The following is a 24,468-nucleotide window of genomic DNA, read 5'->3' on the forward strand; positions in this document are numbered from 1 at the left end:
ATCCAGCTCACAGTCACAGTGGTGGGTGGAGAGGGTATGTATGGAGAGCCCAACTGGCCTCAATAAGCTATCATAACACTCAGCCTTGCTGAGCCAATAGCAAATCACCCAGGGCAGTGAGCCACAGGCATTACCCTACAAGCCTCAGCGCTGGAGCCTGCTAACAGACTAGACAAGCAGAATTAATTGTGTGACTGTGGACACCGGAGTGGTTATTAAATGCCTGTTCCGCTCAACTAAATCATTTTTGTACATGGTCTGAATAAATCCTCCTTATAAAATGAACAAGCATTTGCCATCTAAACTCAACTGCAGCCCCCCCCCCCTCCCCCTTGGTAATATTTACGCTTAAAACAAAACAAGTGTCCTACTCTATTTTGGGCTTGATCCCTGTGGACGTGTGTGGCAGTCTCCATGTCCCAGTCAGAGTAGAAGGGGTTATAAGAGAATGAACCGGGGGGGGGGGGGGGGCAGGTGAAAAGACTGGTTTAACATACAGACTAAAGAAACCATTTTGCTTTTAAACAAATCAATGATTCAAATCTTCTTTATCAAGGTTTTAGAGACGTGAGACCAAGCTCTCATGATTCTGTAATAATCTTGACACAGACAATTCCAGATGGACAATGCAAAATAATCCCCCCCCCCTGTGCCTTCCCACTTGCTTCAGTTGTTCCTCTAAATCCTCCTAGCTGAAGACACTGGCTCTCCTCTACTCCTCTGTAGACACTGGCTTCTCATTGTAGCTTGTGATCGTCATCGTGCAGCATTCATTTACCCTGCTGGGCTTCTTTTCCATGACTTACCAGAAGGGCTTTGTGTGTGCGTGATGTGTGTGCGTGTTCGTCCCACCAGGCCCCCTCCCCTGTGAACCCCAATGCTCTGGACCGCACTGCTGCCTGGCTGTTGAATATGAATGTGCAGTATTTAGACCATGAGGGAGTTGACCCAGATACCAAGCACAGGGAAGACCTTCAAAACAAAGAGGAGCTCACTCAAACTGAAAAGGTAACTAACGTCTAGCCTCTTGTAAAAACCTAGCATCTGCTACAGCACCACATCACAATATTGTTCAGCACAGCCACTTACAGACATCATCTTTATTACTTCAGAGGAGGAGCAGAAAGTCCTAAAAGATTAACGTGAGCAGTTAATACGTGATTCTAGGGTTGTTATTGATTGCCAACAAGGAAGTGAATGTGTTGCGGAGCCAAAAGCAAAGGCATAACAAAGGCACTGTGTCTCTCCCTACTAGCAGGCCTGTCCATGATTTGAATTCATGTGAATATTGTTGGGTAAATGCTGCTTAAGTGGTATGAAAAATGATTCTGTGTGTGCGGAGAGATGCCCCATGATATATACTGGTAGTGTATTTATAGTTTTGTATACGAGTTCAATTAGCCTCTATTCTGACGTTGTTTAAATGTAGGCAGACAGATGGGGTTAGGCTGAACTGCTCGTACTGCAGCTCAAGAGAGGCCATATCTCAAAAGACCACAGTGGTGACAAGGCAAGAGTGTGCCATCCCTCTGCCAATTCTCCAAGCTACTCCAATGAATTATACACCAGCAACATATTGCACTCACGCACACTCATAAGCCAAAGACACTTGACACATTTCCATCACACACATACACATATTAATGGTTTTTCAACTCCTAGATAGACATCTTTTTTTCTTTTCAAGGGTTTTTTAGTGATTATTTCAAAGATTTTAGGTCTGCCAAAGGGAGAACCAATCACTGTCCTTTTAAAGCGATAGTGGTGATACTTAACGAATCAAACTAATCAAATGTTGGTCAATTACTACCAATAAAATCCCCTTTATAAAATCCTTAGTTGTACTCTTTAATAGGTTTGTATTAAAAAAAGACAGAATGTAGTACTAAATGCTAAAGTACAATATTTGAAAAATGGGGCGTCATTCTGGTTTTAGACCAAGTTCAGTGTAATGTATATGGTTTTTATGTAGCCAAGTACCTTAAGCAAAGGGCAGTGTCTGGAATGTCATTCAAAGTTGAAGTAAAATCCCTACATTTTAAATCCCCATTTGACTTAAGAGGTTGATCGTGCAGCTTGTTTACTGCTGTGGGATGTATTATTTTATATTTGTTTTGGATTCACTTGCTTGCAAAACTTCCTAGAGACAGCAGAAATGTACCTAAAAGCTTTGCAGGATCCTGCATTTTTGAACCCAGTCGGCTTTTCACAGCATGACTAGGAGCTGTGTTTGTATTTATTATGGATCCCCATTAGCTGCTGCCAAGGCAGCAAAATTAAGGCAGTTATACATTTGAAATACATTACAATACATTCATAACAGATTTTACAACATATTAAGTCTGTGCCCTCTACTACAAAACCTATGTGTATATGTGTGTGTATGTATGTGTCTATGTTTGTGTTGCTTCACAGTCCCCGCTGTTCCATAAGGTGTATTTCTCTCTTTTTTTTAAAAATACATTTTTACTGCTGGCATCAGTTACTTGACGTGGAATAGAGTTTAATGTTGTCATGGCTCTACGTAGTACTGTGCGCCTCCCATAGTCTGTTCTGGACTAGGGGACTGTGAAGAGACCTCTGGTGGCATGTCTTGTGGAGTATGCATGGTTGTCCGAGCTGTGTGCCAGTAGTTCAAACAGACAGCTTGGTGCATTCAACATGTCACTACCTCTCACAAATACAAGTAGTGATGAAGTCAGTCTCTCCTCCACTTTGAGCCAGGAGAGATTGACATGCATATTATTAATGTTAGCTCTCTATGTACATCCAAAGGCCAGCCGTGCTGCCCTGTTCTGAGCCAATTGCAATTTTCCTAAGTCCATCTTTGTGGTACCTGACCACACGGCTGAACGGTAGTCCAGGTGCGACAAAACTAGGGCCTGTAGGACCTGCCTTGTTGATAGTGTTGTTAAGAATGCAGAGCAGCGCGACTTCTGCCCATCCTAGCTACTGTTGTATCAATATGTTTTGACCAAGACAGTTTACAATCCAGGGTTACTCCAAGCAGTTTAGTCTCCTCAACTTTCTCGATTTCCACATTATTTATTACAAGATTTAGTTGAGGTTTAGGTTTTAGTGAATGATTTGTCCCAAATACAATGCTTTTAGTGTGACCTGATTGTGAACCTGAATTGTCATCCACAGGCTTTCATTAGCATACACTGTACATTACACGTGTTAGTCCACAGACAAGGGTGGATGGTAATACCACTCTTCTGTCAGCAGTTGAGTACAGTGGCCCTCTGTAGCTCAGTAGGTAGGGAATGGCGCTTGCAACGGCAGGATAATGGGTTCGATTCCCAGGACCACCCATACATAAAGTCACGCGTGCATTCATTTTTTTTAAGTCGCTAAATGGCATCTTTTTTTATTATATTCTGGCATATATTTAAGCAATAAGGTGCGAGGAAGTTTGGTATATGGCCAATATACCACGGCTAAGGGCTGTTCTTACGCATAACGCAACACGGAGTGCCTGGACACAGCCCTTACGCCGTGTGGTATATTGGCCATATATCACAAACCCCCTTGGTGCCTTATTGCTATTATAAAGTGGTTACCAATGAAATTAGAGCAGTAAAAATACATCTGGTGCTATATCCGTTGTGTACGGTCTGATATACCACTGCTGTCAGCCAATCAGCATTCAGGGGTCGAACCACCCAGTTTATATTATATTTTATATTACAAGAAAAACAGGAGCATACTGAACAGAACCACAAACTGGGTCAAAGCCCACTGAATGGGTGCAGCTTTGAGCTTGACAGGTGTGTTCGCTTTCACGAATGTGTGTACTGACTCGCCACGGCCGACTCTGTCCTGTGTCCAGTACCAGCAGGAGATCGCCATCCTGCAGGACAAGCTGCGTATGTCAGCCAAGAAGTTGGAGGAGTATGAGTGTCACCTGAAGGGCCAGGACGAGCAGACCCAGACGATGCTGCTGGAGTACCAGGCACGCCTGGAGGACACGGAGGAGCGCCTGCGCCGGCAGCAGGACGACAAGGAGCTCCAGATGAAGAGCATCATCACCAGGTGGGGAGTCCTCTACCGACCACTGGAGGCTGGTGTCACTTCAAATCGGAGGACGGGTTTATTGACTTGTTGTAATGGCTGTAATTAGGGTGACGGTAATGGACTTTTGAATGAAATTGTATTGGTTGCTTCCACATATTTTGTTGATTTTGATTGGGGTGTAGCGAAATGCTTATGTTCCTAGCTTCAACAGTGCAGTAGTACCTAACAGTACAAAACAATATACGCAAATCCCCGAAAAAATCAACAAAGGAATTGAAAAATATAGAAATATTACAACATGCAATGTCAGTGTCCGGAATATAAATCTATATGTATATGATGGTGCGTAAAGACAGTATGGAAAGTATATGAATAGAAAAGCTGTGTACAGCTGTAGTTATATAGGATGGGCCTTGACTAGAATACAGTATATACATATGAAGTGGGTAAAACAGTACAGTATGCTTACATTATTAAAGTGACTAGTGTTCAATGACTATTTACATAGGGCAGTAGTCTCTAAGGTGCCGGGTTGAGTACCAGGTGGTAGCCGGCTAGTAACAGTGACTAAAGTTCAGGGTACCGGCCGGCTAGTGGTGACTACTAAACAGTCTGATGGCGGTAATTGACAAGACGTTTTTTGTCGACGGTTATTTTATTTTGGGGATGGTCTTCATCCATAACCATCGGTGGTTACACGGTTATACAGTAATTGTGCCAGCTCTAGCTGTAATGGAAGAAATGGAACGTTTCCAGCCACTGCAATGAGCTGTCCTCCCTTCACCAGCCTCCACTGTTCTCTGCCTACACTAATACACTATGAACTATGTAATTTAGTCCTGGTTTTGTGTACACTTTGTACAAGCTATTTTTAATGTCGTATTTGTTGTTTTGTCAGTGCTATGCATCGAAGTTAAATATAAAAATGTTAACATCACTATAATAAAAGATCAATCAGTCAACAACTCCAGCTTTCACCAGCCACCAGTACAAACATATCTTTGTTACTGTTTCAGGCTGATGTCTGTTGAGGAGGAACTGAAGAAAGATCATTCGGATATGCAATCGATAGTGGACTCAAAACAGAAGATCATTGAAGCCCAGGTGAGCGCTTAGTGTACACGAGAGATGTATTGGCTGTGTCAGCAATTACAGTTCCGCAACTGTGAATATACTGTATTTACTGAAATACTGTATTCACAGCTTTACTCTGTTAGTCTAAGGTCTTGAAGAGGACAGCGCCCTCTGGTGTTAAGAAAATGTCAACGACCTCAGATTGAAAATGAAAGTCTAGCTCCCTGCAAACAAACCAGTCACTGGAATTACTGTAACAAGTACAGTATGGACTGTATGTGGACAATATGTCTCTGTTCTTGAGAAACATTCCCTTTCAGTTCACAATAGTGGCTACTTGTTTCGAGTAGGTCCTGTTGGTCTCCTGAGGAGCTACAGTTTATCAGCAATATGATGAAGGATTCATTGGATTGTTTGAGGATGTGTGACAATACTAACCCTCCTCTTCGTCCCTCGGTCCTCCTTCCTCCCTCCCCCTTCCTCCTCACTCTGCAGGAGAAGCGCATCGCCTCTCTGGACTCGGCCAACGCCCGCCTGATGAGCGCTCTGACCCAGCTGAAGGAGCGCTACAGCATGCAGACACGCAACGGCATCTCCCCCACCAACCCCAGCAAACTCCAGATCACTGAGAACGGAGAGTTCAGGAACAGCAGCAACTGCTAGGGATGGGGAGAGGGCCTCGCCCAACTCAATAACACTTGGGCTAGGGGAGAGATGAGAATATGGCCACACCCGGTCACTCTCTGGAGAAACGTGTTCATACTGAACAAATCCATTATTTTCAATGGATGAGGTCATGATGACATAAGGAGTAGACTGACTATGAAGCTGTTGCTGAACAATATAAAGGAATTCATCAGATTGACTTTAGAGAAAGTTATAACGTCTAACAACACCTGGCTGCATGACATCCCAAACTCTCTATCCCAGTACATTAAACAACATTGGAACAAATAAGATGGGAATAGGTTGCACTGTTATCTTGGAAAGAGCCTGTTTTGAAGGGATTTGAACCATTATGAGTTTCAAAATGTTTGAGATTTCTCATGTACGCGTATCATTTTCAGTTACCGCGTTGAAATAGCACAGGTTGCTAAAAGAGGACGCTCCTTTATGGATCCGACACATTTTTAGAGCGCACTTGTACCCTACATGTCCCTCTGACCTACAGTATACAGTACTAACATACTCAGCCCGTTTCGTCTGGCAACAGTATAGTACAACACAAGTGTATATATAGTACATTGTAGCATCTTCAATTTTACTCAATGGCTGTTTTCTACCCCACTGTTTTTGTTTCAAACTTCAATAGCATACATCCAGTATATGTTGCCAAGTGAACAACTCTCTATCAGTGAAAGCCTCCTCTGTTGACCAGCTTTGAAAAACAGAGCTTTGCTGAAAACACATCCCAATAGCAAGTGTTTCTGTATTCTACCTGTATATTTTAGGTATCCCCTACTTTTCTTACCTCAAATGAATTTTTTGCATGTATCATATCAGGATAACACAACAAGCTTGCTTTGTTTTAAATTGCTAATAGTAAGGAAAGAGCTCAACTATTTCATTTTTTGCATACTTTGTATGTGCTTAAATATTAGTCTATTTAGAGGTTTAAATGCCTCAGAGATGTATATAAAATGTTCACGGTATTTTTATTGATTGTTTGGAATAGTATTTGTACAGTAAGTGTTCCTTGTATTAAACTCGGCTGTTCTAATAGTGTTTTGGTTCTACTTCTGTAGACAGTTCACACATCATTTGAGCCATTATTCCCTTTTCATACGTGGGTGTTCTTTGTTAAAAATGAACAATTTATTGATGCTGTTAAATGAATGATATTGATAAACATAGTTTACTGTGTATTTAAATGGTTGTGTGTGGGCCAGTCCTTCATTGTTTGCAGTTTGTCAGTGCTGAACAGAATAAGACTGAACTCAAATACCTGGCCACTCCTCTACCCTTGCACTTCTGGAACTTAGCTACAATATGCACTTTCAACCAACAGAAACACTCTTTAATTTAGAATACCTTCTATCCAAAGCAAAGAACAAAACATCCATATGGGGTTTTAGGCTGTAACTGAGGTATAAACCAGATTCATTGATCGTTTCAATTCCCTCTTGTGTTGATTAAGGGCTCGATTCAATCCGAATCGCGGATGTTCAGCGCTATAGCGCGATTTCAATTTAAAGGCAATGTTCCAGCGTTCACGGAGTCCGCATTCTTGGTAAAGAATGCAAACGTCAGCCCAATCGGAAATTACCTTTGCATTTCAACTGTGCTATAGCACTGAACTATCGTGATTCAGGTTTAATCGAACACTAAAGCTATACAAATGGAGTGGACTCAAAGGCTTTTTGTGTAGTCTTATTTAAGTTGCAGCTAATTTTAGCAACCATTAAAGGTGGTCTCAACAAATGGCTTGATTTCTCAATTCTGACTAAAGAAAATTCTCCTCTGAAAACACTAGTGGTCTGCTTTCATGAAGTTAGAAGCACCTCAAGCGGTTCTTAGTAACATGAATCAGTGTGTCTGGTCTGTGGAAATGTTTAGCTTAAACAGAATGATCATTTTTAAAGTATGTTCTGCTCTTCAAATTTTAAAAGTGATGTAAATTTGTATGTACGGTATGCTATGAATTATGTTTGTTTATATCAGTTCCTTATTTATTGAATTTCTATATTGTTTTTGATTGAATAAAATGCCCTCATGCTGAATAGTATTTGTCAGAGAATGATGGATTGTTTTGAAGATGCCGGTATAAAGAAAAAGTCTGCATTCTGGTAGAAATGTGCTCCTATTTCCCTCAAGTGGTCTTACTGCACCCAACCTGCTCAGTCAAGAGAACATGTCTTTAGAGGGTTTCAATTGATTTTCTCTTTCAAATCCAAAGGTGCATCTATCCCGCTATGATGTTATTTTATTGAAAGGAAATAGTATATACTGCACCAGAAACCACAGATCAATTCACAATATTGTGCATCTTCATGGTCTCCCAGTTCTTTTAGGGAGGTTTTTCAACCATTTTGCAAGAAGAGTGACTTACCAAAACTATTCTCTTTTCCTTGCTCTATAAAATACTGAACAATATTTTGCCATGTTGTTACTGCAAACCCATAACTTTTGTATGAATGTTAAAATAATAATTTTATTTGTGTAAATGGTAACAAGAATAGGTCTACTAAAGTGTATGTAATTTATGTACAAATGCAACTAGACTTATTAAAGATTTATTTCGCTATTTTAACCATGTAGTGTTTTCATATGTGGTATTTGTTCTCACAATCGCAAATGCTGTCATTGATTAATTCAATATTTTAGAAATATCGCCAGCCAGTGGTATCACAAAGCAAGTACAGTAATTCAATCATTAGTATGCACAAAACAAGCAGCAGGCAAACTTGGTTGACATGATGTCATTACAACCAGAAACTAATCACGTCATTTAAACAAATGATGTGTTTTCAACCAGTTATTTTCCGCTGGGATGGACCTATAAATAATACACATATCCCAACACTGAAAGAGAAATGCTCATCTTAGTGGCTATTATTGTCCTTACATTGTAGACTACAGATTACCCTCTGAACCCTATCTAGAATGTGGGCTGTTGACCAATACATCATCCAAGTGAGGTACACATCACAGACCCCATGGTAACTCAGCAAACAACTTTGGTAACGCTCCTACTCTTCTTTTAAAGGTCTAAAATATGAATGAGTCTGAACATTCAGGACAAGGATTTCAATGATAACTCCATCAGTTATTGTTGCTAAGAGAAGATCAGTGTTATATGGAGAGTTTGTAGTTAAGTATTTAGGTGTTTCTGCCTTGTATATTTTGTTTCTGCCTTGTAAGATTTATTTTGCTATGAAGTTAATTTTCCCTAAGGAAAAAAAATATATACTGTATAAAGGTAAGAGGCTAAATATATTATGTCTATTCATACAGTGCCTTCAGAAAGTATTCATACCCCTTGACTTATTACACATTTTGTCGTGTTACAGCCTGAATTCAAAATGTATTAAATTTTAAAAAAGCACATAATACCCCATAATGACAAAGTGAATTTTTTGGGGGAAATGTTTGCAAAATTATTGAAATAGTAAAACAAAAATATCTAATTTACATAAGTATTCACACCCCTGAGCCAATACATGTTAGAATCACCTTTGGCAGCGATTACCGCTGTTAGTCTTTATGGGCAAGTCTCTAAGAACTGTGCACATCTGGATTGTACAATATTTGCACATTATTCTTTAAAAAAATGATCAAGTCTGTCGAGTTGGTTGTTGATTATTGCTTAACAGCCATTTTCAAGTCTTGCCATAGATATTGAAGCCAATTTAAGTAAAAACTGTAACTAGGCCACTCAGTGTCCATATATGCATTGTTCATTGCTGTCTCGGTAAGCAACTCCAGTGTGTATTTAGTCTTGTGTTTTAGGTCATTGTCCTGCTAAAAGGTGAATTTGTCTCCCAGTGTCTGTTGGAAAGCAGACTGAACCAGGTTTTCCTCTAGGGTTTTGCCTGTGCTTAGCTCTATACTTTTATATTCCTGAAAAAAAATCCAGAGTCCTTGCCGATGACAAGCATACCCATAAAATGATGTAGCCACCACCATGCTTGAAAATATGAAGAGTGGTACTCAGTGATGTGTTGTGTTGGATTTGCCCAAAACATAATGTATTCAGGCATAAAGTACATTTCTTTGCCACATTTGTCTGGTGAGTATGCAGGCCATGGAAGAACTGGCACATTTTAAACTTCCAGGAGTTGTGTACAGATCCTTGCGACATGAGGCCGTGCATTTGATTTTGATTTGATTTGATTTATTATTTGGAGCCCCATTAAAAACATTAACATGTAGTGTTAATATTAGCTCTCTGATTACAATGAAGAACAACATGTGACGCTCTGTTCTGGGCAAGCTGCAGCTTAATTAGGTCTTTCTTTCCAGCACTTGACCATATGACGGGACATTAATCAAGATAAGATATAACTAGAGCCTGCAGGACTTGCTTTGTGGAGTGTGGTGTCAAAAAAGCAGAGCATTTCTTTATTATGGACAGACCTCTCCCCATCTTTACATCCATTGAATCTGTAGATTTTGACCATGACAGTTTACAAGGTAACACCAAGTAATGTAGTCTCCTCAATGTGTTCAACGGCCACACCACTCATTACCAGATTCAGCTGAGGTCTAGAACAGGGAATGATTTGTACCAAATACAATGCTCTTAGTTTTAGAGATGTTCAAGACCAGTTTATTAATGACCACCCATTCCAAAACAGACAGCAACTCTTTGTTAAGGGTTTCAGTGACTTTATTAGCTGTGGTTGCTGATGCATATATGGACACACATGTTTTGCTTAATACCAATGGCAGTCGATTGGTAAAAATAGAAAAGTGTAGAGGGCCTAGAGAGCTGCTCTGCGGAACACCACACTTTACGTGTTTGACATTAGAGAAGCTTCCATTAAATAAACCTCTGAGTTCTATTACAAAGACAGCTCTGAATCCACTATATAGCAGAAGTTGAAAAGCTATAACACATAAGTTTTCTCAACAACAGGTTATGGTCAATAATATCAAAGGATGCACTGAAATATACTGCTCAAAAAAATAAAGGGAACACTTAAACAACACATCCTAGATCTGAATGAAATAAATAATCTTAATACTTTTTTCTTTACATAGTTGAATGTGCTGACAACAAAATCACACAAAAATAATCAATGGAAATCCAATTTATCAACCCATGGAGGTCTGGATTTGGAGTCACACTCAAAATTAAAGTGGAAAACCACACTACAGGCTGATCCAACTTTGATGTAATGTCCTTAAAACAAGTCAAAATGAGGCTCAGTAGTGTGTGTGGCCTCCACGTGCCCGTATGACCTCCCTACAACGCCTGGGCATGCTCCTGATGAGGTGGCGGATGGTCTCCTGAGGGATCTCCTCCCAGACCTGGACTAAAGCATCCGCCAACTCCTGGACAGTCTGTGGTGCAACGTGGCGTTGGTGGATGGAGCAAGACATGATGTCCCAGATGTGCTCAATTGGATTCAGGTCTGGGGAACGGGCGGGCCAGTCCATAGCATCAATGCCTTCCTCTTGCAGGAACTGCTGACACACTCCAGCCACATGAGGTCTAGCATTGTCTTGCATTAGGAGGAACCCAGGGCCAACCGCACCAGCATATGGTCTCACAAGGGGTCTGTGTATCTCATCTCGGTACCTAATGGCAGTCAAGCTACTCTGGCGAGCACATGGAGGGCTGTGCGGCCCCCCCAAAGAAATGCCACCCCACACCATGACTGACCCACCACCAAACCAGTCATGCTGGAGGATGTTGCAGGCAGCAGAATGTTCTCCACGGCGTCTCCAGACTCTGTCACGTCTGTCACGTGCTCAGTGTGAACCTGCTTTCATCTGTGAAGAGCACAGGGCGCCAGTGGCGAATTTGCCAATCTTGGTGTTCTCTGGCAAATGCCAAACGTCCTGCACGGTGTTGGGCTGTAAGCACAACCCCCACCTGTGGACGTCGGGCCCTCATACCACCCTCATGGAGTCTGTTTCTGACCGTTTGAGCAGACACATGCACATTTGTGGCCTGCTGGAGGTTATTTTGCAGGGCTCTGGCAGTGCTTCTCCTGCTCCTCCTTGCTCAAAGGCGGAGGTAGCGGTCCTGCTGCTGGGTTGTTGCCCTCCTACGGCCTCCTCCACGTCTCCTGATGTACTGGCCTGTCTCCTGGTAGCGCCTCCATGCTCTGGACACTACGCTGACAGACACAGCAAACCTTCTTGCCACAGCTCGTATTGATGTGCCATCCTGGATGAGCTGCACTACCTGAGCCACTTGTGTGGGTTGTAGACTCCGTCTCATGCTACCACTAGAGTGAAAGCACCGCCAGCATTCAAAAGTGACCAGAACATCAGCCAGGAAGCATAAGAACTGAGAAGTGGTCTGTGGTCCCCACCTGCAGAACCACTCCTTTATTGGGGGTGTCTTGCTAATTGCCTATAATTTCCACCTGTTGTCTATTCCATTTGCACAACAGCATGTGAAATTTATTGTCAATCAGTGTTGCTTCCTAAGTGGGCAGTTTGATTTCACAGAAGTGTGATTGAGTTGGAGTTACATTGTGTTGTTTAAGTGTTCCCTTTATTTTTTTGAGCAGTGTATAACAGTACAGCTCCCACGATCTTCTTATTATCAATTTATTTCAACCAATGTTCAGTCATATGTGTCAGTGCAGTATATGTTGAGTGCCCTTCTCTATAAGCATGCTCAAAGTCTGTTGTTAATTTGTTTACAGTGAAATAACATTGTATTTGGTCAAACACAATTTTTTCTCAACAGTGCCCTGCTTTTTTTCGTCACACACAACCGTAAGCAATTTTCTGTAATTGGATTGCCATTAACTTGTACAAAATGATCTTGTGAGTTTGTTTTCGTATAATAATGACTACAAATTATCTAAAGTTAAGACGTTGTCAGCTAAATTATTTGTTATTTTATTTATTTTATATTTAACTAGGCAAGTCAGTTAAGAACAAATTCTTATTTACAATGTGTAACGGTTTTGATTTGGAGATGTCAGGCGCAGGACACAGGTTTGAGTGAAAACAGTCTAGTTTACTCAAAAAATACAAGCAAAAGCTCCAACAGCAAAACAACAATGTGAGGAGAAACACCTCCAACAACCACTGACAATGAACAATCACGGACAAAACAGAAAGGTAAGCCAGAGGGTTAAATAAGGAACATAATAAGGGAATTGAAACCAGGTGTGTGTAATCAAAACAAAACGAAAAGGGAAACATGGATCGGTGGTGACTAGAAAGCCGGTGACGTCGACCGCCGAACGCCGCCCGAACAAGGAGAGGGGCCGACTTCGGCGGAAGTCGTGACAGTACCCCCCCTTGACGCGCGGCTCCAGCAGCGCGCCGACACCGGCCTCGGGGGCGACCCGGGGGACGGGGCGCAGGGCGATCCGGGCGGAAACGGTGAAACTCCTGGAGTAACGACGGGTCTAGGATGTCCTCCGCCGGTACCCAGCATCGCTCCTCCAGGCCGTACCCCTCCCACTCTACGAGGTACTGAAGGCCCCTCGCCCGACATCTAGAGTCCATAATGGCTCGTACTGTGTGTGCTGGGGCCCCCTCGATGTCCAGAGGGGGCGGAGGAACCTCCCGCACCTCAGACTGCTGGAGCGGACCAGCCACTACCGGCCTGAGGAGAGACACATGTAACCTATAACAAACCTTGTTCAGTCTCCTCAGGACTTTAAATGGCCCCACAAACCGCGGACCCAGCTTCCGGCAGGGCAGGTGAAGGGGCAGGTTTCGGGTCGAGAGCCAGACCCGATCCCCCGGTGCATAAACCAGGGCCTCACTGCGGTGGCTGTTGGCACTCGCCTTTTGCAGCCTGATAGCCCGTTGTAGTCGTACATGGGCAGCGTTCCATATCTCCTCCGAGTGCCGAAACCATTCATCCACCGCAGGAGCCTCGATCTGGCTCTGATGCCATGGTGCCAGGACCAGCTGATAACCCAGCACACACTGAAAAGGGGTTAGATTAGTAGAAGAGTGGCGGAGGGAGTTTTGGGCCATCTCCGCCCAGGGGATAAACGCCGCCCACTCCCCCTGCCGGTCCTGGCAATAGGACTGCAGAAACCTATCCACCTCTTGGTTGACTCTTTCCACCTGCCCGTTGCTCTTGGGGTGGAAACCTGAGGTAAGACTGACCGAGACCCCCAGGCGTTCCATAAACGCCCTCCAGATTCTAGACGTAAATTGGGGACCCCGATCAGACACTATGTCCTCAGGCACCCCGTAGTGCCGGAATACATGGGTGAACAGGGCCTCCGCAGTTTGTAGAGCCGTAGGGAGACAGGGCAAAGGAAGGAGATGGCAGGACTTAGAAAACCGATCCACAACGACCAGGATCGTGGTGTTACCCCGCGACGGGGGAAGATCCGTCACGAAATCCACCGATAGGTGTGACCACGGTCGTTGTGGAACGGGAAGGGGTTGTAATTTCCCTCTGGGCAGATGTCTAGGTGCCTTGCACTGTGCGCATACCGAACAGGAGGAGACATAAACCCTCACGTCCTTAGCTAACGTGGGCCACCAGTACTTCCCCGCAAGACAGAGGAGGGTGACGTGTGAGCCCAACAGATCAAACGATCGCGGACATCAAACGGAACGTACAAGCGCCCAACTGGACACTGTGGGGGAGTGGGCTCTGCACGTGACGCCCGTTCAATGTCCGCGTCCACCTCCCATAACACCGGTGCCACCAGGCAAGAAGCTGGAATTATGGGAGTGGGCTCCGTGGACCGCTCCTCTGTATCATACAGCCGGGACAGTGCGTCTGCCTTCACGTTCTGGGAACCTGGTTTGTAGGAGAGGGTGAAAACAAAGCGGGTGAAAAACATGGCCCACCTAGCCTGGCGAGGGTTCAGTCTCCTCGCTGCCCGAATGTACTCCAGATTTCGGTGGTCAGTCCAAATGAGGAAAGGGTGTCTAGCCCCCTCAAGCCAATGTCTCCACGCCTTCAGGGCCCTGACAACAGCTAACAACTCCCTATCCTCCACATCATAGTTTCGCTCCGCCAGACTGAGTTTCTTCAGAAAAAAAGTACAGGGGCGGAGTTTTGGTGGCGTACCCGAGCGCTGAGATAGCACAGCCCCTATTCCAGCCTCGGATGTGTCCACCTCAACTATGAACGCTAAGGAGGGATCAGGATGCGCTAGCACTGGAGCCGTGGTAAACAGAGCCTTCAGGTGACCAAAAGCCCTGTCCGCCTCAGCCGACCACTGCAGTCGTACCGGTTCCCCCTTCAGCAAGGAGATAATGGGAGCCGCCACCTGCCCAAACCCCGGATAAACCTCCAGTAGTAGTTGGCAAACCCTAAAAACCGCTGCAACTCCTTTACCGTGGTTGGAGTTGGCCAATTACGCACGGCTGAAATGCGGTCATTCTCCATCTCCACCCCTGACGCGGAAAAACGGTACCCTAGGAAGGAGACAGACTGTGGAGTATATTAGAATGTCATCTATATACACCACTACACCCCGCCCGTGCAGGTCCCTGAAGATCTCATCCACAAATGATTGGAAGACGGATGGAGCATTCATTAACCTCTTACATCTAGACGTTCCGCTAGCGGAACACCTGCTCCAATATCCAATGATAGGCGTGGCGCGAATTACAAATTCCTCAAAAATACAAAAACTTCCATTTTTCAAACATATGACTATTTTACACCATTTTAAAGACAAGACTCTCCTATATCTAACCACACTGTCCGATTTCAAAAAGGCTTTACAGCGAAAGCAAAACATTAGATTATGTCAGCAGAGTACCCAGCCAGAAATAATCAGACACCCATTTTTCAAGCTAGCATATAATGTCACAAAAAACAAAACCGCAGCTAAATGCAGCACTAACCTTTGATGATCTTCATCAGATGACACGCCTAGGACATTATGTTATACAATACATGCATGTTTTGTTCAATCAAGTTCATATTTATATCAAAAACCAGCTTTTTACATTAGCATGTGACTAGCATGTGACTAGCATTCCCACTGAACACTTCCGGTGAACTTACTAAATTACTCACGATAAACGTTCACAAAAAGCATAACAATTATTTTAAGAATTATAGATACAGAACTCCTTTATGCAATCGCTATGTCCGATTTTAAAATAGCTTTTCGGCGAAAGCACATTTTGCAATATTCTGAGTACATAGCTTGGCCATCACGGCTAGCTATTTTGACATCCGCCAACTTCGGGGTCACCGAAACTCAGAATTACTATTAGAAAAATTGTATTACCTTTGCTGTTCTTTGTCAGAATGCACTCCCAGGACTTCTACTTCAACCACAAATGTTGTTTTGGTTCCAAATAATCCATAGTTATATCCAAATACCTCCGTTTTGTTAGTGCGTTCAGGTCACTATCCGAAGGGTGACGCACGAGTGCATTTCGTGACAAAAAAAATCAAAATATTAGAAGCATGTCAAATGCTGTTTAAAATCAATTTTTATGCTATTTTTCTCGTAAAATAGCGATAATATTCCAACTGGGCAACGTTGTATTCATTCAAAGACTGAAAGAAAAACATGGCGAGTTCTCGTGACCACGCATCTCCAGTCTCACTGTCCCCAGGCTGACCACTTACAAACTCTGCTGCTGTACTTTGCCCAGAGACAGCAGACACCTCATTCCACTTTCTGGCAGCTTTAGAGAGCCAAAGGAAGCCTTAGAAAGTGTCACGTTACAGCACAGATGCTGTAATGTCGATAGAGATGCAACAGAAGGACAACAAATTGTCAGACAGGGCACTTCCTGTATGGAATCTTCTCAGGTTTTGGCCTGCCATATGAGTTCTGTTATACTCACAGACACCATTCAAACAGTTTTAGAAACGTTAGAGTGTTTTCTATCCAAATCTACTAATTATATGCATATTCTAGTTTCTGGGCAGGAGTAGTAACCAGATTAAATCGGGTACGTTTTTTATCCGGATGTGAAAATACTGCCCCCTACCCTAGAGAGGTTAATCACATACGTTTCACAATATTTAGATGTAAACCTGATAGCTGGGAAATGTACACTGTAAGAGGTACAGTTATGTGTGTTTCCTGTCCTTCACGAGATCACCAAATGAAACACACTAATCATAACTGTCGCTTAAGTGTCCATAGACCATTCACACATTCTCAAAAGTAGAAATATTGTTTAATTCTTCCATTTTGGGGATTAGGAGTTTGGCCAAGTCTCTCTTTGTTCTCTCTCCCTCAATACTTTCTACCAGGTATTTATGACGTGTCATATAATCTACAAAACCTGAGAAGATTCTGTACAGGAAGTGCCGTTTTGTTCGTGCGTTCAAGACACTATCCAAGGGTGACGAAGGGTTACGCGCCCGACGCGTTTCGTGACAAAAAAATTCTAAATATTCCATTACCGTACTTCGAAGCATGTCAACCGCTGTTTAAAATCTATTTTTATGCCATTTTTCTCGTAAAAAAGCGATAATATTCCGACCGGGAGTGGTTGTTTTCGTTCAAAGAGAGAGAAAGTAAACATGGAGTCGACTCGTGCACGCGCCTCAGTCTCATAGTACTCTGACCGACCACTATCCAAACGCGCTAATGTTTTTCAGCCAGGGCCTGCAAAGCCACCATTCAGCTTTTTCCCGCCTTCTGAGAGCCCATGGGAGCCGTAGGAAGTGTCACGTAACAGCAGAGATCCCCTGTTTTGGATAGAGATGATCAAGAAGGCCAAGAAATGGTCAGACAGGGTACTTCCTGTACAGAATCTTCTCAGGTTTTGGCCTGCCAAATGAGTTCTGTTATACTCACAGACACCATTCAAACAGTTTTAGAAACTTTGGAGTGTTTTCTATCCAAAGCTAATAATTATATGCATATTCTAGTTTCTGGGCAGGAGTAATAATCAGATTAAATCGGGTACGTTTTTTATCCGGACGTGAAAATACTGCCCCCTATCCATAACAGGTTAACCCATACGGCATGACGAGGTACTCATAGTGCCCAGAAGTGGTGCTAAATGCCGTCTTCCACTCATCCCCTCCCCGGATACGCACCAGGTTGTAAGCGCTCCTGAGGTCCAATTTTGTGAAGAAGCGCGCCCCGTGCAATGACTCTGTCATACTGGCGATGAGAGGCAGCGGGTAACTGTATTTTACCGTAATCTGGTTCAAACCTCGATAGTCAATGCACGGGCGTAAACCTCCATCCTTCTTGACAGAAAAAAAGAACCTCGAGGAGACGGGTGAAATGGAGGGCCGAATGTATCCTTGTCCCAGAGATTCGGTGACATATGTTTCCATAGCCGCCGTCTCCTCCTGTGACAGAGGATACACGTGACTCCTGGGAAGTGCAGCGCCCACCAGGAGATTTATCGCACAATCCCCCGGTCGATGGGGTGGTAATTGAGTCGCCTCCCTTTTACAGAAGGCGAGTGCCAAATCGGCATATTCGGGGGGAATGTGCATGGTGGAAACCTGGTTTGGACTTTCCACCGTAGTGGCACCTAAGGAAACACCTACACACCTCCCTGAACACTGACAGGACCATCTCTTGAGAGCCCTCTGTTGCCACAAAATAGTAGGATCATTAGAGGCCAACCAGGGAAGACCCAACACAAAAGGAAACACAGGAGAGTCAATAAGAAAGAGACTAATACTCTCCTCATGACCCCCCGCGTTATCATAGCAATGGGAGCTGTGACCTCCCTAATTAGCCCCGACCCCAAAGGACGACTATCTAGGGCATGTACAGGGAAGGGAACATCAACGGGAACAATAGGAATCCCTAATCTATGTGCCAAGGAACGGTCAATAAAGTTCCCAGCTGCGCCTGAATCTACTAGCGCCTTATGCTGGGAATGCGGGGAAAACCCCGGAAATTCTATAGATAACCACATACAGTGGGGCAAAAATGTATTTAGTCAGCCACCAATTGTGCATGTTCTCCCACTTAAAAAGATGAGAGAGGCCTGTAATTGTCATCATAGGTATACTTCAACTATGACAGACAAAATGAGAAAAAAAATCCAGAAAATCACATTGTAGGATTTTTAATGAATTTATTTGCAAATTATGGTGGAAAATAAGTATTGGGAGCGAGAGCTCTCAGAAGGCGCCAGAACGTTGAATGATGACTTTGCAGTCCCAGGCTGAAAAACAGTAGCGCATTTGGATAGTGGTCGATCTGAGAACAATGAGACGGGCGTGCGCGTGCACATGAAGAGGCCATTTTACATTTTCAGTCTTTGAACGAAAAAGACGTCTCCCGGTCGGAATATTATCGCTATTTTACGAGAAAAATCGCATAAAAATTGATTTTAAACAGCGTTTGACATGCTTCGAAGTACGGTAATTGAATATTTTGAATTTTTTTGTCACGATACACGTCCGCGCGTCACCGTTCGGATAGTGTCTTGAACGCAAGAACAAAACAGAGGATATTTGAACATAACTATGGATTATTTTGAACCAAAACAACATTTGTGGATGAAGTAGAAGTCCTGGGAGTGCATTCTGATGAAGAACAGCAAAGGTAATACAATTTTTCTAATAGTAATTCTGAGTTTCGGTGACCCCGAAGTTGGCGGATGTCACAGGGATAAATACACCGGGGAAAATAAGCGCCACCTGGAGGGGGTGGAGACAATCACAAGGACAGGTGAAACAGATCAGGGTGTGACAGGAATGGTCAATGGGTGCATGGATTTTATGATTACAAAAGCTACATCTCAAAAGTGCAATACAGAATCTAGTATGCTCCAATGATGTATTGGTAGGCTCTGGTACAGTCCTGAGCTACACTTTTATGGCACTGACTGTACCAACAAAATGTGACAAACACATTTAGTGGAACAAAATGCAAAGGTATATGTAGACATTCTATAATTAATTAATTCAGCTACATTTCTGCCTGTCACCTTTTGTGCCTTTGAACCAAAAAAAATGAGGGAGTAAGAGCCAATCAAAATCAACTCAAATAAAATTGTATGGGTCTCGTACACATATTTTGCAGAAGTTATCGCAGGTTCAGAGAAATGCTTGTTTCTAGCTCCTAAAAATACAAAAACAATACACACAACCCCCAAGCCCCCCCCCCCATTTTTTTTTTTTATAATTAAGAAATTAAGAAATAGAACGAGTAATGTCAGAGTCCGGAAAATACATACAGTACCAGTCAAAAGTTTGGACACACTTACTCATTCAAGTGTTTTTCTTTATTTTAACTACTTCCTACATTGTAGAATAATAGTGAAGACATCAAAACTATGGAATCGTGTACTTTCCAAAAAAGTGTTAAACAAATCAAAATATATTTTAGATTCTTTAAAGTAGCCACCTTTTGCCTTGATGACAGCTTTGCACACTCTCCATCCTCTAGAGAGAGACTTAAACCTGGGTACCAGGACGACGGTAAGGGACCTTCCAAAGGGTGGAACCTCCTGGGGTTGGTCAGTGAAGATATAATAGTGGACTCTGAGCCCAACAAAATACTTCTGCTCTGCTGTTGCCAAAAATGTACCAAGGAAGTGAAGGTACCTGCCAATCAGAGGTGTTCAGTAAGTGAAGTTTCATTAAGAAAAGCAGGCATTATAATTTGTTGTTGAATTCATCAATCTCTTTACTTTCCAACAGCTAAAACCGTAGTTGCTATAGTGAGGTTTAGCGGTGGTCATTAATGTCTGGATTGAAGGTGCCCTCCAAGATGATAGGTGCCAACCACAGCATCACTGTCAGAACATCTGCTCTCCTGCATTGTAAAAGGAAGTCAGATACAGAGATTCATGATCATAGAAAACAGTGTCTTTTACATTTGGCATATTGCTTTTCTTTTTCTATTAGTTTTAAGGAATTCATAATTTTATGTTTGCAAACAGAGTGAAAACCTTTGATTCATCATTGTGGGCTTTGTGTAGACATGTCTAAAAAGAAAATGGTTGATTGCATTCCAATAATGTAAATAAGGTGTTGTATTACAGAAAATAAGAGTCCACTAATGACTCAGCCATCAGGAGACGTGACCTCTACTTTTCTTTGTCTCCAGGTTTCTTGGACATCAATTTTGTTTCCTTGCCCAGTGACCGATTGATCCCTCACTCTGAAAAAAGTCAACGATGGCCATAGTGCTTGAATGTTAAGCATATCATTTAGTGGAAGAGAAAGTTGAGAAGGGAACTCCACACTCAGGTGTAATAGCATGTCCACTATGAGTGTACACTTACCCTGTAGTAGTTGAAGAGATTTCAGATGAGTGATGCTGTTAGGCCATAAGAGAGAGTAGTATTGTACCTGCGGAGGATACAGTCTCTGTTTTAGAGTTGGCCACATACCCACACAGTGAAGTTAGTGTTTCTAATTCAAAATTCTTTATTCATGCTGAATATTAACAGCCATACCTAAAAGTCGACCAAACAAACATAATTAATTCAATTTAAAATGAACGTTGTCCCTCACCACTAATAATTCAGTATCAGTAGACCACTATTCCTTCAAGTGCAAGATCAGTGTGCTCACTTACCCAAGACTAATGTAGCTGGAGTCCTGATGGCTAACCGGGAAGACCTAACAGTGGTGGAAAAAGTACCCGATTGTCATACTTGAATAACAGTAAAGATATCTTAATAGAAAATGGCTCAAGTAAAAGTGAAAGTCACCCAGTAAAATACTAATTAAGTAAAAGTCTTAAAGTATTTGGTTTTAAATATACTTATGTATCAAAAGTAAATGCAATTGCTAAAATATACTTAAGTATCAAAAGTAGAAGTAGAAATAATTTTAAATTCCTTATATTAAGCATAACAGATGACACAAATAAAACAAAAATACAGATAGCCAAGGGCACACTCCAACACTCAGACATAATTTACAAATGAAGCATTTGTGTTTAGTGAGTTTGCCAGATCAGAGGCAGTAGGGATGACCATGGATGTTATCTTGATAAGTGTGTGAATTGGGCCATTTTCCTTTTCTGCTAAGTATTCAAAATGTAAAAAGTACTTTTGGGTGTCAGGGAAAAGTACGTTATTTTCTTTAGGAATGTAATGAAGTAACAGTAAAAGTTGTCATAGTAAAGTAAATTACATATATCCCCCCAAAAAAACTACTTAGGTAGCAGTTTAAATAATTTTTACTTAAGTACTTTACACAACTGAGACCTAACATGTCATGTTTCTGTTAATGAGAAAACATTTACATTTGAATTAGTAGGCTCTCTATCATATACATTTTATAGAACCAAAATGGGTTTTTAGAAAATCACAAGCACAAAATAATGCCAACTGCGGTGCTCTTCTTCCGTTGAGGATTTGTAGTGTATCAATCCTATATTGTGCTCTACAGCTCTGTCCTCTAATATCATTGGCTGCTAAAATCCAGAGCTGGGATGATGTTCATTTTGGATATGGGCTTTCACATTCCATATGCAGTTTCAAAACAGAATTTCATGACGAACATCCAGATCTGATTTCACTTACATACCAGGCTTGTGATACACAGTATAAGGATACGTATAAAATCATAATAGTGTAGTATCAATGCCACAGTTTCATGTTGTGTGAGCTAAAACGATCAACTAATATATCAATGCAGCTCTTGCACTGTACATGTTTTGTTATAGACGTTTGATAAGGGATTAGTGATAAAGGTGTTTTTCCGGTAATATTCTATTCACGTGTTAGAGAGAGCGAGAGTGTGTGTTGCGATAAAACCCTGGAGTCAAATTATTGAACTTTCAAACCTTCACGCTTTATTCCTTCAACTGTCTTTATCCAACGGAATCAGGAACATCATCCTCATCTTCTAACAGTCACATTCTCAGAAAGGTTTACAGTAATAAAAAGCTCATCATGGGTAATTTTCTTTAGAATGATAACGTTTACTTAGAACAAAAATAACAATTTCTACCAAAAATATTCAAACAATGTTAATATACAATAGTCATATATTTCCTTTGAAATATACATAGATTTGTTCAATTTGGATAGGTCATACTCCCTCTCTTTGCTTCATGATTTCCATGCAACAATTGATTCTCCACCACAAGCCACTGAAACATCAACTCTGATTAAAACATGTTTTACTCATATTTCCCCACTCTTTCCAGTTCAATGATGGTTGCCAGGAAACAAATAGGCTATGCAGCAAAGTAAGGAAACGTGAATTTGAGAGTAAGAGAAACTTGGCATTAGTAGGCCTCAGCAGTGATTACAACCATCTCCATTCAGAAAACAAGTTGGCTAAGTGCAGTATTTCAGTGAGAACAAACTTAGATGTACGACAAGAAAAAAAAAAAACTGTTTCATAAAGAATACTCTTCACTCTTTAAACTTTTCTTAGATAGTGATTTTGTTTTTTTGGTATACGTTCTTTCAGCACTGGCTTTCAGAATGAGAGCCAGAGAGGAACTCTCTCTTTGTTTCATCGTGGCGAGGCGACGAGAGGCTTGGCACCCGCAAACAATGTTTCAGAATGCAACAGCACCGTGAGACTGAGGTTAGCGCGGCGGGTGGAGGGTCCCAATACTACAGCCAGGTGTGCTCCAGCTGTCCTGGTTGTGGCTCAGCAAGCAGTGACTATTCTAAGCAGGGCGTTGGCTAGAAGGCAGCTCAGCATGGCGGCCAGGCTGACATAGGAGGCAGAGGCACCGCTGCAGCCCCTCTCTCCCTCGCAGAGCAGCTGCTCACACAGCACCCCCTTGTACTCTGGCAGACACAGACACTTCTGGTTCTGGAAGCAGGTGCCTCCATTCTGGCACAGCAGGAACTCATCATCGCAGACGTTGGCTATGAGAGGAGACAGGGAGGAGATGGAGAAGAAGGAGGGAGGAAACAAAGTGAATAGGATCAGTGTGACCACTGAATGCCTCAAGCCTAGAAACATTACAGGACACCCTGAGAAAAGTTTGCTGGTTTTTTCAACGAGTACTATACATTAACAAGACACCTGTTTTGACCTTACCTGTACGGTTTACATTTTCTGTTGAATGACTGATTATACAGTAAAGCTTGCCAGATTGTTACATGACCTTGAAAGGAGTCATAGAGCTCACTGTGCATTGATTACCATTCAATTGGCAAACTGCTCAACTTTAGGCTACTGGTCTTAACTTTACCTTTCATTTAACTTCACCTTCACACACCCACGCACACCCCTACTTACGGGAGCAACCTTGTCTCCAGCTGTATCCAGGCAGGCAGTCCTCACACTTCGGCCCAATGGAGCCATCTCTACACTGGCAGAACCCTGTGTCGTTGCAGCGAGCATGGAAGGATCCCAGCTGATTACAATTACACTCTGCACAAAGGGATTAACAACACATTGCTGCTTTAGTGAGGGTAGAAATACAGTACATCTAAGATCAGTGCTCATCAATCTAGTTGAAACAGTAGTTTCACAAGCCCTGGTCACATGTACCTACATAAACATAAACAGGTCAGTGGTAGGCTATTGGTTTGATACTGACGACTCTATGAACATTTAATCACTTTACCTAAAGGAACAATGTAGGCGTTGTCGGTTTTTACTTGTTCCCTAAGGCATCTCTCTCACCCTGAGGAAACTATGACAGCCTGAGGCATTGCTTTACTATTTCTCTGTAATACCTGCTTCAAGCCATGTTCTCTAGTACATGTCTTGTTTTCTGCCTGAAGACTTTAGGCCCACTTCACAGCTGTATCTTATAACACTGCCACTGAATTCTGTGACAAACTTATTTGGATCAAATGTCATAAAATGTGTGTTTTAAGAGTTCAGCTGACGACATTGTTTAATTATTGAGAAAAATATCTGCTTTGCCCAAGCGG

At 42.5% G+C, this 24,468-nt stretch overlaps 2 protein-coding genes across 3 annotated transcripts in view; one reads left to right on the forward strand and one right to left on the reverse strand.

Moving 5' to 3' along the window:
• LOC106580127 (disabled homolog 2-interacting protein) overlaps positions 1-8,341 on the forward strand; it is a 120,797-nt gene extending 112,456 nt beyond the window's left edge. For both annotated transcript variants that reach the window (XM_014160830.3, XM_014160831.3), the window contains 4 exons: positions 856-1,008; positions 3,833-4,035; positions 5,034-5,121; positions 5,587-8,341. In XM_014160830.3, the coding sequence (XP_014016305.1) occupies positions 856-1,008; positions 3,833-4,035; positions 5,034-5,121; positions 5,587-5,754 (612 nt within the window). In that variant the 3' untranslated portion in view covers positions 5,755-8,341. The remainder of the gene's footprint in view (positions 1-855; positions 1,009-3,832; positions 4,036-5,033; positions 5,122-5,586) is intronic.
• A 14,048-nt stretch (positions 8,342-22,389) lies between these two features.
• The window catches only part of LOC106580126 (netrin-G2), a 47,681-nt gene continuing 45,602 nt past the window's right edge, over positions 22,390-24,468 (reverse strand). The window contains exons 7-8 of the mRNA XM_014160829.3: positions 23,825-23,959; positions 22,390-23,448 (exon numbers count right to left, since the gene is read on the reverse strand). Coding sequence (XP_014016304.1) covers positions 23,225-23,448; positions 23,825-23,959 — 359 coding nt within the window. The 3' untranslated portion in view covers positions 22,390-23,224. The remainder of the gene's footprint in view (positions 23,449-23,824; positions 23,960-24,468) is intronic.

This window comes from Salmo salar, chromosome 20 (genome assembly GCF_965601325.2).
Source record: "Salmo salar chromosome 20, fSalSal1, whole genome shotgun sequence".
In the NCBI taxonomy this organism is placed as follows: Eukaryota; Metazoa; Chordata; class Actinopteri; order Salmoniformes; family Salmonidae; genus Salmo; species Salmo salar.